Below are 16,606 nucleotides of genomic sequence, written 5' to 3' on the forward strand. Positions count from 1 at the left end.
CCTTCAGGAATTCCTCCCAATATTTCGTCAGGAATTTCTCCTGGGATTGCATAAAGAATGCCTCCGGAAATTCAGTAATTCCTCCAGGTGTTGCGCAAGGAATTTCTCTGGAGATTCCTTCCGGAATATCTTCAAGGATTCCTTCAGGAATTCCATCTGGTATTCTTTCAGGAATTCCTCTTAGAATTTGTATTTCCTGTATTTCCATATGAACTTCCTGCAGGAATTCTTTCAGAAATTCTTCCCGGGATTCCTTTTGGAATACCTCCCGCGAATCCTTCATAAACTTTTCCTAAGGATGCTTCCGGGATTCTTTCGGTGATTACTCCAGGGATTGCTCCAGGAATTTATTCAATGAGTCCTTCAGAAATTTCTTCAGGTGTTGCTTCAAGATTTCCTACAGGGATTCCTTCAGAAATTCTTCCAAGGATTTCTTCAGGAATTCTTCCTGGGGTTCCTCCAGGGGTTTTCAAGGAATTTCACCTGGAATTCTTTTGAGAATACTACCTGGGATTCATTCAGAAAATCCATCAGGAATTCTTCATTCGATTATGTCCGCAGTTATTTGTGGAATTCCTTGTGGAATCATACCAGGGATTTTTTCCGGAATTCCACCATAGACTCATTTAGGAATTCCTCCTGGGATTGCGCCAGGTATTCTTCAAGAGATTCCTTCAGGAATTTCTCCTGGAATTGCATAAGAAATGCCTCCAGGAATTTCTTTAGGAACACCTTCAGGAATTTCTCCAGGGATTTCTTCATAAATTCCTCAAGGGATTAATTTATGAATTCTTCTTTAGATTTCTTTAGAAATTCCTCCATCTGTGATCTCTTTAGGAATTCCACTAGTAATTCTTCCAGAAATTCTACCTGTTATTTCTTCAGAAAATATTCAAGGAATAACTCCCGGGATTTTTTCTGAATTACTTCTGGAATACCTTCAGGAAATTCTTCCAGGAATTCTTTAGAATCTCCTCCCAGGGTTATCTTTGATGAATTCTTCTTGTGATACCGTCAGAAATTTTACCAGAAATTCCTACCGCAATTTAACCAGGAATTCCTTTCGGGTATTCCAGCACGGATTCCCTCAGGAATTTTTCTAGGGAAATTCTACCTGAGATTTTTTCGAGAATTCTACCTGGGATTACATCTGGAATTTCACCTATGATTCCTTCAGGAATTCGTTTAGGGATTTCTTCCGGAATACCTGTTGGGATTTTTTTCCGGAAATTATTCTAGGATTTCTTCGGGAATTCCACCTGGGATTCCTGCCGGAAATGCACCTGTGATTCCTTTAGGAATTCCTCCAGGAATTCTTTCAGATATTCCTTCTGGGATTTCGTCAGTTATTTCTCCAGGGAATTCTCCAAGAATTCATATAGGAAATTTTTCAAGGACTCCTTCGGGAATTCTAACAAGGATTTCATCGGAAATTTCACGATTCCTTCAGAAATTCCTCCAATGATTCCTTCTGGAATTTTTCTTGAAATTCATCAGGAACTCCATCTGAGATTCCTTCATCTGGGATTTCTTCAGGAATTCTATCTGGGATTCCTCTAGAATTTCTCCTATGATTTCTTGTGGAATTCCACTAAAGATTCTTTCGGGAATTCTACCTGAAATTGCTTCGGAAATTTCACCTGTGATTTCAGAAATTCTTCTTGGAAAAAATCCTGAATTAATTCCTGGAGAGATCCCTGGAGAAATTACTAAAGAAATGATGATTAACCTGGGCTTGTTAGGGGAATATCTGTAAATAAAAGAAAATCGGGTTAAGTACGGTTCCTTTGAATTCCACTAAGAATTTGCATCTTTTGACAGATACGTATTTCGACCTCAAGTCGAAAGTCAAGACAAGACACTGAAGACGACCTTACAGTTGAGGTCGAAATACGTATCTGTCAAAAGATGCAAATTCTTAGTGGAATTCAAAGGAACCGTACTTAACCCGATTTTCTTTTATTTACTAAAGAAAACCCAGAAGCAATTTCTGAAAGAATTCCTGGAGGAATTTCTGAAACAATTCATGGAGGAATTCCTGAAAGAATTCCTGAAAGAATCTCTGGCGGAATCCTGAATTACTGGAATTACTGAAAAAAAAAATCCTGAAGAAATAATAAAAGGACTTCACGAAGGAATCCTTGGAAAAAATCTCGAAGAAATGGAAACATACTGAAGAAATACCTGGAGGAATTCCTAGAGGAATTCCAGGAGAAGCTCCTGTAGCAATCTCTGGAGGAACTGCTGAAAGAGTCCTGGAAGCAACTTCAGGAGACGTTTTTGAAGGATTACCTGAAGGAATTTCAAAGGGAATCCTGAGAAGAATTTCTGAAAGAATTCCTGGAGAAATTCCTAACGGAATCACACGTGTAATTCTGGAAAAAAAAACAGATAGAATTCCGGAAAAAAAAACCAGACGGAATTCTAGAAGGAATTCCAGGTGGAATTCCGGAGGGAATCCCAGGTTGATTTTTCGAAGATATCCTGGGATGAATTCCGTATGAAATCCTAGGAGTAATTCCGGAAGGAATCCCAAAAGGAATTCCTGAAGCAATCACAGGTAGAACTCTCGAAAGAATCTCTGGTGGAATTCCACAAGAAATCCTAGGAGGAATTACAGCGGAATCTCAGATGGAATTCCTGAGGAATTCGAAAAAAAGTCAGGTAGAATTTCCCTGAAAAAAAATCCCGTGGATATCCCTGGTGGAATTCCTGAATGGAATTTCTGGTAAAATTCCTGTAGGAATCCCTGGAGGAAATCCTGGATCCCTGATAAATTCCTGAATAAATAATAGGAGAAATTTCCAAAGGAATTCCAGGTGGAGTTCCGGAAAACATCCCAGGGTGGGATTCCCGAATATATGATTACACTAAATAAATCAATAAATAAATAAACAAAAAAGTAAATAAGTAAATAAACAAATAATTATATAAGTAAATAAATAAATTATTATTACTATCTTTATTAGCGTGATTTTCAGCCCTTGACTGGTTCATCTCGGTCAAATAAATAAATAAATAAACAAATAAATAAATAAATAAATAAATAAATAAATAAATAAATAAATAAATAAATAAATAAATAAATAAATAAATAAATAAATAAATAAATAAATAAATAAATAAATAAATAAATAAATAAATAAATAAATAAATAAATAAATAAATAAATAAATAAATAAATAAATAAATAAATAAATAAATAAATAAATAAATAAATAAATAAATAAATAAATAAATAAATAAATAAATAAATAAATAAATAAATAAATAAATAAATAAATAAATAAATAAATAAATAAATAAATAAATAAATAAATAAATAAATAAATAAATAAATAAATAAATAAATAAATAAATAAATAAATAAATAAATAAATAAATAAATTAATTAATAAATAAATAAATAAATAAATAAATAAATAAATAAATAAATAAATAAATAAATAAATAAATAAATAAATAAATAAATAAATAAATAAATAAATAAATAAATAAATAAATAAATAAATAAATAAATAAATAAATAAATAAATAAATAAATAAATAAATAAATAAATAAATAAATAAATAAATAAATAAATAAATAAATAAATAAATAAATAAATAAATAAATAAATAAATAAATAAATAAATAAATAAATAAATAAATAAATAAATAAATAAATAAATAAATAAATAAATAAATAAATAAATAAATAAATAAATAAATAAATAAATAAATAAATAAATAAATAAATAAATAAATAAATAAATAAATAAATAAATAAATAAATAAATAAATAAATAAATAAATAAATAAATAAATAAATAAATGAATAAATAAATAAATAAATAAATAAATAAATGAATAAACAAATTAATAAACAAATAAATAAATAAATAAAAGTTGGAATTTTTTCCGAAAATTATCCTAGGATTTCTTCGGCAATTCCGCCTGGGATTCCTGTTGGAATTCTTCCAAGAATTGACTTAGAAATCCCTCCAGGGATCTCTCCAGGAATTCATTTTGGAATTTTTCCTAAGACTTCTCCATGATTTCCTCCAAGGATATTTTCAGGAATTCTTTTTGGGATTCCTCTGGAATTCCTTCCGGGATTTCTTGTGGAACTCCACCAGAGATTCTTTCGTGGATGCTACCTGGGATTCCTTCGGGGATTTCGCCTGCGATTTTTAGCACTTCTTCAGGACTTCTTGGAAAAATTCCTGAATAAATACCTGGAGAAATCACTGGGGTAATTACTTCAGAAAACCCAGAAGCAATTTCCAAAAGAATTCCGGGAGGAATTTCTAGAGTTTACAACACGTGTAATTCTGGAAAAAATCCCAGGAAAAAACTGAATGAGGTAGAATTCCGAAAAAAAAAGTCCCAGACAGAATTCTAGAGAGAATCCCAGGTGGAATTCCGGAAGGAATCCCAGGTTGCATTCCGAAGTTATCCTAGAATGAATTCCGTAAAAAATTCCAGGAGTAATTCCGGAAGGAATCCCAAAAGGAATTCCTAAAGCAATCACAGGTGGCATTCCCGAAGAAATCCCAGAAAGAAACTCTGGTGGAATTTCGCAAGAAATCCTAGGAGAAATGCCAGTGGTATTCCAGATGGAATTCCTGAAGAAATACCTAGTAGAATTCCCGAAAGAACCCTTGGAAAAATTCCCGAATGAACTTCTGGAGAAATTCCTAAAGCAATTGGAGGTGGTATTCCGGAAGGAATACCAGTAGGAATTCCCGAGGAAATCCTAGGGTAACTTCCGGAAGAAATCCGGTGGAATTCTCGAAAGAACCTCAGGGAGAATTTCCCTGGAGAAGTTCCTAGAGAAATCCCTTGTGGAATTCCTGATTATATTACTGACCGAAATCCTGGTTAAATTCCTGAAGGAATTCCTTGTGAAATTCCTGACGGAATCACAAGAAGAATTCCTGAAGGAAAATCCTGGGAGGAATTTATAAATAATTACTGGAAGAAATTCCTGATGGAATCACAAGTGAAATTCCAGAAGAAGCCCAGGTAGAATTCCGGTACGAGTCCCAGAATAATGCAGAAAAAAAATTCCAGGAGGTATTCCTGAAAGATTTTCTGAAGAAATCCCAGGTAGAATTTCCGCAAGAAATCCAGATGGCATTCTGGAAGATATCTTAGGAGGAATCTTTGAGAAAATCTCGAAAGCAATCTCTGGAGAAATTTCGAAGTGAATACCAGGAAAAATTTCTGTTGTATTTCCGGGAGCAATATCGGAAGAAATCCCAGGAAGAATTCCTGAAAGAATTCCTAAAGGTATCACAGGTGGAATTCCCGGAGAAATCCAAGGAGGAATTTCTGAACAATCTCAAGAAGAGTTTCTTGATTAATCTCTAGAAATCACTGGAAAAAAAGATTCCTAAAGGAATCTCTGGAGAAATTCATCTAGCAATACTTTGAGGAATTACTGATAGAATCCCGGAAGCAACCGCAGGAGAATTTTCTGAGGGAACCCCAGGAAACAATTCTCAACGATTCCCGTGAAGATTTCCAAAGGATAATCCCGGAAAGAATTCCTGAAAGAATTCCTAGGGGAATTCCTAAAGCAATCCCAGGTGGATTTCCGGAAGAAATCCTAGGAGGAATTTTGGAAGAAATCCGAAGTGGTATTCCCGAAAAAGTCCTAAGAGAATTCTACAAGAACTTCCCGAAGGAATTGCAAAAGAAATCACGGGTGGAGTTCCTGAAGGAATTCCAGGTGCAATTTCCGAAGGAATCCCAGATGGAAGTCACGGAAGAATTCCAAATAGAATTCCTGATAAAGTTTTAGGAGAAATTCCCGAAGGAAACCCAGATGGAATTCCTGAAGAAGAATTCCTGGACAAATTCCTGGAAGAATTCCTGAAGAAATCCCGGGAGAAATCCCTGGAGGAATTACTGACGACATCCCAGAAGCAGTTTCTGGAAGAATTCCTGGAGGAATTCCTAAAGCAATCACAAATGGAATTCCTGAAGGAATCCCAGGTGGAATTACCGAAAGAATTTCAAATGGAAATCCGGATGAAATCATATATGGAATTCTAGAAGCAATTCAAAGAACAATTCTAAAAAAAACCCTGAAGGAATCCCTGAAAGAATCCCGGGAGAAATTCCTGGAGCAATACCAAGAGGAATTACTGAAGGAATCTCGGATGCATCCCCAGTAGAAATTTCAGAAGAATTCCTGTGAGGAATATCAAAAAGATTTACAGGATGAATTCCTTCAGGAACTCCTAAAGGAATCCCAGGTGGAATTCCGGAAGGAATCACAGGTGAAGTTCTCGATGGAAACCCAGATAGAATTGACGAAAGAATTCCAGATGAAAATTGTAAGAGGAATTCCTGAAGGAATCCAAGATGGAATTCCTGAACTTATCTCAATGGTTGAGATGAACCAGCCTAGGGCTAAAAATCTCAAAAATAAAGACAAAAAAAACTTATCTCAAGAAGGATACTCGAAGAAATCCTTGGATGAAATCCTGAGAAATCTCGGGAGGAATTCTAGGAGTAATCCTTTAAAGAACTACTGAAGGAGTCCCGGAAGCATCCGCAGGATAAATTTCGTATATATTTATTTATTTTTTCCTGAAAGAATTCTTGGAGAAATCCCAAGGTTGAATTCCGGAAGGAATCCCAGGTGGAACTTGTGAAGAAATCCAAGGTGGAATTTCCGATGAAATCCTAGGATGAATTACGGAAGAAATCCCAGGAGCAATTCCTGAAGCAATCCCACGTGGAATTCCCGAAGGAATCCTACGTAGAATTCTCGGAAGAATCCCAAGTGGAATTCCCACAGACATACTAGGAGGAATTCCTAAAGGAATCCCAGATCGAATTCGAGAGGGAATCCCAAGAATAGTACCTCAAGGATTCCCCGGAGGAATTCCTGAAGGAGTCTCTGGGGAAGCTCCTGTAGCAATTCTGGGAGGAATTCTTGGAGCCATCACTGGAGAAATTACTGAAGAATTCCTGGGAGATATTCCTGATGGAATTCCAGGTAATATTTCCGAAAGGAATCCCAGATGGAAATCTCGAAAAAAAAATCCCTCGGGGGATTCCTGAAAGAATCCCAGATGGAATTTCTAAAGTAATCTCAAGAAGAGTCCGTGAAGAAATATCTGCAGGAATTTCTGAAGGAATCCCGTGAGGAACTCCAGGAAGGAACCCTGAAGGAATCCAAGCTTGAACTTCATAAATAATCTCTGGTGGAATTACCCTGAAAAACCCTTACTAAAATATCCTGCTGAATACCCGTGCGCTTACCACATCGGCTATATGGGTTCTATCATTTATTCAGTCAGCTTGTTTGAACAGCACGAAATATTTTCATTACAACTGTTCCAGCAGCAATGTCAGCTACTAAACGCACCCGCCCTGTCAGGACGACTATTTGTTTATGCCGTGCTTTATTGTTCTCTTTTCCCAAAGCAAACTTACCAATCATCAGCAGCAAAGCAGCGCGGTGTTTAGCCGGAGAATTGTTTTTACTTCTCTTCTGCTGTGCTACAGGGAGAGTAAAGAGAATTGTTGTTTCATGGTTGCCAATGATTAGGAAAAAGGCACAACAAAGCTCATGCTTGTTATGCATGATTACCCAATAGTTCATCGTGACTAATTGCATACTGATTTATTATGCATTTTCATTGCAAGTATCATCTCCTACTTCTACTTCTTCTCACTCCACGTCTTATTTGAAAATACCGCTTGGGCCTACTTCTCAGCTTAGTATTTTATTAGCACTTCCACAATTATTTACTAAAAGATGTTTATGCTGAATGGTCATGTTTGCTTTGTATGTCGTGGGGCATGCACGAAGATGCAAGATCTATGACCATGATAGTGAAGGAAATTTCTTTTACGAAAGTTTATGGCATGATTGGGAATTGAGCCCAGACACTCTAAGCATGAATAATCGCGCTGTTCGTTATCATATTTACTTTATTTCTGTTCTGCATGAGTGCATATATAGTGAATATGTTATACGAAGTATATTTCAGATGCTTAGATTACTACAAAATACTAAAATATAAATGTTATATAAACAAACACTTTATCAGTGAGAACAAAATAAAAACTAAAATTATGGTACTGCATCGTGTAGCACTTCGATATTGACAAATGAACTCATTTCATAATAATTCTGGCCACCCTGCCGGCCTCGACCAGGCGGGAGAAATTGTCTCTCTGAGTGAGCTGAAACGTGCTTTTTCAACGGCAACACGTGGTAATTTCAAATTTTTAACGGACGAGCTTGACCTCAGACCTTAAAAGCATTGCTGGCGTTTCAGAAGAGTTTCAGTAATGTTTCAGGTAGTTTTAAGAGATTCCGGTAGTTTAAGGGAATTTCAAGTACTTGGAAGCACGTTTCAATAAAATTCAAGAGGTTTCAGAAGCGTTTCTTGGGGGCCGCTGAGGGTTCTACCTTATGTTCTACGGAGTTGCAACTTGCATCCTCTTCATGAGCTTTTCAGAAGCGATTTAAAAAATTTTAAGGATGTGTCAGGGTGTTTCAAGTGATTTCTATGACGTTTCAATTAGCATTTAAGGTATTTGAGGAACGCTTCCACGTCGCAGGGAGTTTTGGAGGGTTTCAGAGAGTTTTCGAGGTTCAGAGGCGTTACAGGGGGCACCAGGGACATATTCGGGAGGTTTCGGAGTTCCATATGTGCTACTGAAGGTCTAAGGAGGATTTAGAGGTTTTAATAGGCAATCCAGAGGACTTCCCAGGGGTTCCGGATGCATTTCACGAACGTTTTAGCGGGTTTCTGAGGGCCTCAAGTGCGTTGCATGGGATGCGAGGGGGTTTCAGGGAGTTTCTGGCGGTATTTTTTTAAAGTTTCAGAGGATTTTTAGCGAGCTTCAAAGGCGTTACGGGGTGTATCGGGGATTTCGGATGGTCTCAGGTGCGTAACATGGGGTACGAGAAGGTTTCAGGGAGTTTCAGTGGTATTTCAGGAACTTGCAGAGTGTCTTAGGTATGTTCGATGGTGTCCGGGAGGGTTTCAGGAGGTCTACGAAGGCATTCCAGGAACCTTCAAAAGTATTCCAGCGGATTTCAGAGCCATCACCGTGGTGTTTTCGGGGATACGGATAGTTTTAGGTGCGTAACAGTAGGTTCAAGGGGTTTCAGGGGGTTTTTGAAGGCATTTCAGAAAAAAATAGAGTATTATCAGCAGACTTCGGAGAATTATTACAGAAACGTTTTCGGAGGTTTTAGGCAGCGTCCATTTATTACGTAACGCTGAAATTTGAATTTTTCGACCCCCCTCCCCCCTCCGTAACGCTTTTTCGTATGAAAACCCTAAAATTTTTGTATAGACCGTAATGCTCGGCTGGACTCCCCCCTCCTCCTAGAGCGTTTCGTAATTTGTGAACGGCGCCTTAGAGGATCTCATGTGCGTTATAGAGGGTCCGCGGTGGTTTCAGCGGTTTTCGGAAGTCATTTTAGGTATTTTTGGAGGTTTTTCTTCTGAATTTTGAGTTTCTAAAGATTCTTTTAGGAAATCTTGCATGAGTTTCTTCAACAATCCTTTGATGATTACTTCACAAATTCTTTAAGAGATATTCATTTTATCGAAGGATTTATTTAGAAATCCATCCATCAGAAATTCTTCCATGGATTCCTGTAAAAAATCCTCTAATTCTTTTGATATTTCTCTTATTTTTCCAACTTTCTTGGATTGCTTCAGAAATTCATCAACAATTGGCTTTAGAATTTTGTCTTAAGTATTCTCCAGAAATTTATTCAAGAATTTCTATAGAAAAGCTTTCATAGATTTCCTCAAAAATTGTTCCATCGATTTTTTTTCTGAAATCTGTACCTTCGGAAATGCTCTCAGAATGCTTCCATCAGAAACCAAAAGTTCAGAATTTCTTTAGAAGGATTTCTTTAGAAAATCTGCCACAGGCATTGACTGCATCAGATTTTTTTTCCAAAATTTCATTCAGAATTTTTGTTGCGAGCTTCCTCCATCAATTTGGCCAAGGATCCTTCAAGAAGTCTTCTATTTATTCTTTCAGAAATTATTCCAGGAATTCGGAAATTTTCCAGGCATTCCTTCACAATTTCTGAAATTTCTTCAAAAAATCCTACAGAGATTTTTTCAGAAATTTGTACAAGATTTTCAAAAAGAATTTTATCAAAGATTTGGTAGGCATTTTTATTGAAAATTCTCGCAAAAATGTTTCCAAAAATTTCTTCAGGGGTTCATCCAAAAAATCCTACAAGAATCCTCCTTCTGGAGTCCTCCAAACTTTCTTGCATTGTATTTTTTAGTGATTCAGGTAGGAATTCTTCTTCAGGTTTCCTCCACATATTCCTGCATGTATTCACCCAGACATTCCTTCGGCATTTCCTTTAAGGATAACTCTTAGAATTGCATCACGGATTCTTTGGTGAATTTAGTCGAAAACAAATATTCTAGAGTTCTTTTCATAAGTTTATCTTGCCTTTCTTTAAGTATCCTTATAAGAATTAATTCGGTAATACGTCCACAGATTGCTTCAAGAAGACGTTCAGAATATCTTTCAAGACTATTTTAAAGAATTTATCCAGAATTTTCATAAAAATCCTCTGATCACTTTTTTAGGTATTCCGTCGATGGTTTCCTGAAGAATTTCTGAAGGTATTTTTCAAGAAAGTATGCCTTCAAGAATTTCTTTGAGTTTTCTTCGGACATTTCCTAGAGATTTATTACTGAGACTTCTTGTGGGATTCTACTGGAAATTTATTCAGAAATTCCTCTGAATATTTTCTCAGATTTTTTTGGATTCTTCAGAAGCTTCAACAAGGTACTTATTTCATAAGTTCTTCCACGGAGTTTGCCATAAATTCATTTAAAAATGTCTGTTACAATTATACAGAGAATCTTCCCGAAATGATTTCATGAGTACCTCCAGTAGCTCCTTGAGAAATTCCATCAAAGATTTTTTTTAGAAATTGCTTCTGCCGCTCTGTCAGAAATTATACAAAAATACTAAAAGAACTCTTGAAAGAATCCCTGAAGAAAATCAAAAGAAACCCCTGGAGACTTGCGCGAAGGAATCCCTCCAAATCTGCGGGTGATATCTTTGAACATCTTCAGAAAAAAATCATGATTCCTTAACACACATTTCTGAAGTAATTTCAGAAGCTGTCGATGGAGGAATTCCTGAATAAATGCCTGGGGGAATACCTGAGACACCTCCCTAATTGCAATAGGAAAAAAATATGAGAAACTTCACGGGGAACTCTCCAAGGAGAAAATGTTTTGAAATGAATCTATTGAAAGTTTTTGTAGCAGTTGCAAATTAAGGTACCGGTGGAGCTCTTGAAGAAACTCTTCAATACTTCAGAAATTCTTTCTGATACTTCTCCAGGAATTGCTCCAGAAATTTATCCAAGAATTTCTCCTGTAGAAAATCCCCCAGGAATTCCTCCAGAAATTCTTCTACGGTTTCCGCCAGGGATTTCGCCTAGGATTCTTCTGGGGACTCCTCCAGGGATTCCTCTAGGGTTCCCTCAGTGATTTTGCCTAGGATTCCTCCAGAGACTCCTCTAAGGGTTTTCTAGGAATTCCTCCAGGAATTGCTCCATGACTTCCTCCAGAGATTTTTCTGGTATTTGCTGGAAGGATTCCTGCAGGAGTTCTTTCAGTAAATTCGCCTCGAATCTCTCCAGAGATTCCTCCAGAGCTTCCTCCAGAAATTCTCCAAAGATTCCTCCAGGGATTTTCCCAGAACTTCATCCAGGAATTTCTGCAGAAATTCGTCTAGGAATTTATTAAGGGATTGCTTTAGACATTTCTACAAGGATTCATCTCAGAATTTCTCTAGGGGTTCCTACAGAAATTTCTTCAAGATTTTATATAAGAACTCATCCAGGGGTTTATAAAGGACTTTCTCAAGGGATTCCTCCAGAAATTCCTCCAAGGATTGCTCTAAGCATTCCTCTTGAGATTTTTCCAGAAATATCGTTTGGGATTTCTGTAGGGTTTCGTCCAATATTCCTACAAGGATTCTTTCAGGATTTCTTCCAGAAATTCATCCAAGGTTTCCTCCAGAAATTCCTCCGGGATATCCTCAAAGGATTTCTTCAGAAATGTCTGTAGGGGTTCCTCCAGGGCTTTCCCCAGGAATTAGTTCAAGAATTTCTTCAGGAATTCCTCCAGATATTTCTCCAAGGATTTCTCCAAGAATTCCTCCCGGAGTTCTTCGAGAAATTACTCCAGGAATTTCTAAAGGGAGTTCTCCCACAATTCCTCTAAGCTTTCCTCCAAGAATTCATCTAAGACTTCTTCCAGGCATTCCTTCAGAAATTCCTCCAGGGATTCCTCCAGAGATTAAATCATTGATTTTTCATAAGGGCCTAACTGACTTGCTCGATTTCTCTTCGTTGACTCTCTCTTTCGCAAATAACTTGATCAAAACAAACAAAATCATTATTCTTTTTGTTTCTATAGCAACATGTAGTCGTCTTCTTTGCATTTCAACAAAAAAATCTTTGGAAAATTCATTACACATTCTGTGATAACACAAAGAGAGGATCGATGAAGAGAACTCGAAAATGTCAGTTAGGCCCAAATGAAAAATCAGTGTCGATTTCTCATTGGATTCTTCCTGGTTTTTTTTCGAAGGATTTCTTCAGATATTCTTCCAAGATTCCCTCAAGAGATTTGGTAAGCAATTTCCCAGGAATTTCTCCCAGAATTCCTCTAGGGATTCCTCCAGGAATCCTTCCAGGGATTGCTCCAGGAAATCTTGCACGGAATCCTCCAGGAATTTCTCCAGGAAGTCCTTCAAGGGTTCTTCCAGGGTTTCCTAAAGTATTCCACCAGGACTTTGTCCAGAAGTTCTTCCAGGCATTGCTTCAGGGGTTTCTCTAGTGGTTTCCCCAAGATTTCTCCAAGAATTCTTCCAAGGATTCCTACAGAATTTTTTCCAAGGATTGTTTTAGGCATTCCTCAATATATTTCTTCCAAAATTTCTCCGGGCATTCCTCCTACAATTTCGCTAGGGATTCCTCCACGAATTTATCTAGGGATTTCTTCAGCGATTTTCTCAGGAATTCCTTTTGTTATTTCTCCAGAAACCTCTCTCGGGATCTCTTTAAAAAACATTCAGGGGTACCTTAAACAACTGCATAAATCCTGAAATTTCATATTACCTAGAGATTTTTAAAAACTACTTCAAGGATTTCTTGAGTAATTTATCCAGCGTTTTGTATTAGAATTCTTTCAAATCGATGCATACAGTAGTCAGCAAGCTGTCCAAGAAATCATTCAGGAATTCTTTCACAATTATCTCCAAGATATCTATTAAGAGTTCAGCGACGGGTGTGTTCAGGAATCCGTCGATGAATTCCATCGAGAATACCCCCTGCAGCTCATGCAATAGGATTCCTTCAGAAATTCGTCCTGAGGTTCGTGTTTTTTCTCCAAGAAATCCTCTAAGAAGTTATCGATTGATTTTTCCAAAAACTCCTCCAGAGATTCCTCTAGGAGTTTCTCCAGGAATGTTTCGAAAGTAAAGGGTAAGCAACACGCTGATTTGTGTAAAACAGGCTTGTTTTTTCAACGTTTTGTACACAACTCAACTAACAATCTCTCATTTTACAAGCACCTTTACGACGAATTGATTCAGCATGATGCTGAATAACATTTGGATAATTTTCAGGCACAACCTTTGTTCGGATTTTGTTCACACACATTTGGAGAAACTATAAAGCATGGTTTTGTGTACCAACTGAACTGTTTGTTGTTAAATCGTTTTACAACTATATAGTAAAGCTGTTATTCAGCATTAGCAAAAATGATTAAAAATAAAAAAAAATGTAAAATGTTTCAATTCTCATGAGAGTTTATGATTGGAACTTTATGCTGCGAACAAATATTATGAAATAATCACTACACATAAATTTACCTAAATTCGAACTCGAGACCCGTCGATTACCAGCCGCATGCCTTCCTATCTGCGCCATCAGAGATGATGAATTGCAGCGCCCAAATCAAAACATAAACTTCCCGTGGTTTAATAATGATCAGACTTCGACTCCTATTCAGCAGTGGTGAATTAGCACAGACATTATGCTTAACGACTGAACAACAGATTAATTCAGCTGTTGTTCAGTAAAAAACACGTGTTTTTCATCATGTACTCTGAGTCGAAGTATGATGAAATGAAAGCGTTTATTTGACTTGCGAAAAACACATTATACAGATACATGTGCTAATTTTCACATGAACTTAACAAGAAGCAGAAAAAAGTCTTGTTAAGCTATGTTGTAAAGGAATTACTGCGAGTCGAATAAAAATCTTATTAAACGCTTGTAAAGTGCTATGAACTACCAATACGAAAAGTTGAACATTGGCTACTTTTTCAGTTGAAATAGCATTTGTACAGTAATGTTTACAGCATAATTTTAGTTCAGCTATAATTACTATTGTAAGGCAACATTTCAACATGCATGCTTGTTTGCGGCTGGCGATTGTTAGTTGGGAATACAACAGCGTGAATGCTGGAAAGTCATTTAATGCATTAAGAATATAATGTTATTATATTCGATTTGTCCGTGATGCGTTTAGTTATGAAAGCTTTTATGTTTTAATTTGCTAAGGTTGCTCGACCACCCTTGCCCTCTTGACCGAAAAGTGACTACGCTCTTGATCTCCGGCCTAACTCCATCCAATAGTCCGAGATTACTTTGGTTGAAATCTTATTAAATAAAGACAAATAAATAATACATTGGTTCCATATATTCTCAACTTTTAGAGTAGCTTACGAGTTTGGTTCAATTTGCTGCAATTTTAATCTCCGATTCAATGTTGAATGTTAACCAAATAAAAATTGAGCATCCCAACTATCGCTCCTCATTCCTACGGTTCCCTTCGCGATAATCAGCGCTTCTGGAAGCATTACTTTCTCTCTCTATGTGAATAAGTTTAAATTGAAGTACCGCACCACACACAAAAGGTAGACCATGACGAATGACGGCGATGCGATGAACCACCATATGATCGTATGTTTGGGCTCAGAATTATCAACATAGTCACATAGGACGCCATCCATAGTGGCGCGGGTTCGGATCGATATAAAAGCAACAGGCCCGACCACTACCCGGCATCAGTTCCAATTTCTTCTTCACACACCGTTGATCGTCGCACATACCTTCGGGAGTCTCCCCAAAACACCAAGCATCAAGATGAAACTATTCATTGCCGTATTTGCTGTGATCGCAGTGGTAAGTATTCACTGGAAACCAACAGTACACACAGTAGATTCACAATTCCTTCGTTGAAACAGGTGGCTGCCGACTTTACCGTGTCCACCACGGAGGATCTGCAACGCTTCCGTAACGAGTGTGTCTCGTCGCTGAGCGTACCCGCCGACTACGTGGAGAAATTCAAGAAGTGGGAGTTCCCCGAGGACGACACCACCATGTGCTACATCAAGTGCGTGTTCAACAAGATGCAGCTGTTCGACGACACCGAGGGTCCCCTGGTTGACAACCTGGTGTTGCAGCTGGCCCATGGCCGCGATGGCGAGGAGGTCCGCACCGAAGTGATGAAGTGCGTGGACAAGAACACCGACAACAACGCCTGCCACTGGGCGTTCCGCGGATTCAAGTGCTTCCAGAAGAACAACCTGTCGCTGATCAAGGCTAGCATCAAGAAAGATTGAGGGAACTGGGCGGTTGCTGATGTTGCATAGACTGCGGTGATATTGTGAGTGTGCAGTTGAGCAGTAAGAGTGTGCAGTTGTATGCGAAAAGGAAAATTTATAAATAAAGTGATTTTGTTGATAAGATTACTGAAAGCAGTGTTTATACTAGTGGTAAAAATAATCGTTTGTTATGATTTGTTTTTCATTTTTTAATTGATTTTGGAATCATTGATTCTTATCGATACATTCACCTTTAGGTTCTCGTGATCATTTAAGTTCTTGCCTAAATTTGATGGAAAGGCAGTTTTATTGTGAAAGTGGTAGATAAATATATATCTTTTAGTTCTGTACACATATGGTGACACAAAAGGATGCCGTGAAAGGTTTGTCCGCGATCATCTTGACTTGTTGCCCATATCGACTTCTTTTATTTTATCTGATCTGTGTCACCATGAGCCTCTGGATCTGCCGTTGTCGCGATGTCCTGATGAGTCCTCGTCCATCGTATTTCGTTTCCATCCCTGCATAGAATACAATTGTCCCATCTCCGCTTTCGATCCCGAATTTTTGTCGTTATCAGCTGTTGGTGACATCAACAATGAAGCTCATCGTTAGCGATCCACCTTTGATGCCACAATGCATGAATTATAAATGCAGGCAACTGTTAATGTAAGTACTACCGCTGAGTATTTCTAGTACCGTAAAACGGGGTATCTTTGATAATGCGGGTAGCTTTGATAGTGCGGCAGGCATTGTGTAATTTATCTTATAACTATGATTCCTTCAACTAGTTAAGAAAAAGGTAAACGTTAATCAATTCTATACTTATTAAAGTTCATCTAAGACGAATTTTCATTAAAATCTAGTTTATATACAACTTTTTGGGCAAAACAATTGTTGATATTTTTGTCATTTATCAACCCCTTCAAACAATCTGCTATACGACTTCGTTAAAACTATTTTTTCAAT

General features: G+C 37.2%; 1 protein-coding gene across 1 annotated transcript; it reads left to right on the plus strand.

The window, feature by feature from the left end:
• The first annotated feature begins 15,058 nt into the window (after window positions 1-15,058).
• LOC109422789 (general odorant-binding protein 99a) lies at window positions 15,059-15,790 on the plus strand. The gene is made up of 2 exons (XM_019697673.3): window positions 15,059-15,215; window positions 15,278-15,790. The coding sequence occupies exons 1-2, from the start codon at window positions 15,177-15,179 to the stop codon at window positions 15,653-15,655; spliced, it is 417 nt and encodes a 138-aa protein (XP_019553218.2). The 5' UTR covers window positions 15,059-15,176; the 3' UTR covers window positions 15,656-15,790.
• Window positions 15,791-16,606: the final 816 nt, after the last annotated feature.

This window comes from Aedes albopictus, chromosome 1 (genome assembly GCF_035046485.1).
Source record: "Aedes albopictus strain Foshan chromosome 1, AalbF5, whole genome shotgun sequence".
NCBI classification, from domain to species: domain Eukaryota; kingdom Metazoa; phylum Arthropoda; class Insecta; order Diptera; family Culicidae; genus Aedes; species Aedes albopictus.

What these genes read in the sequence shown, in the direction of transcription:
- LOC109422789 (XM_019697673.3), top strand. Translation starts at nt 15,177, where the DNA reads ATGAAACTATTCATTGCCGTATTTGCTGTGATCGCAGTG. An exon ending in TATTTGCTGTGATCGCAGTG is followed by an intron (nt 15,216 to 15,277) that starts GTAAGTATTCAC and finishes TCGTTGAAACAG; the next exon opens with GTGGCTGCCGACTTTACCGT.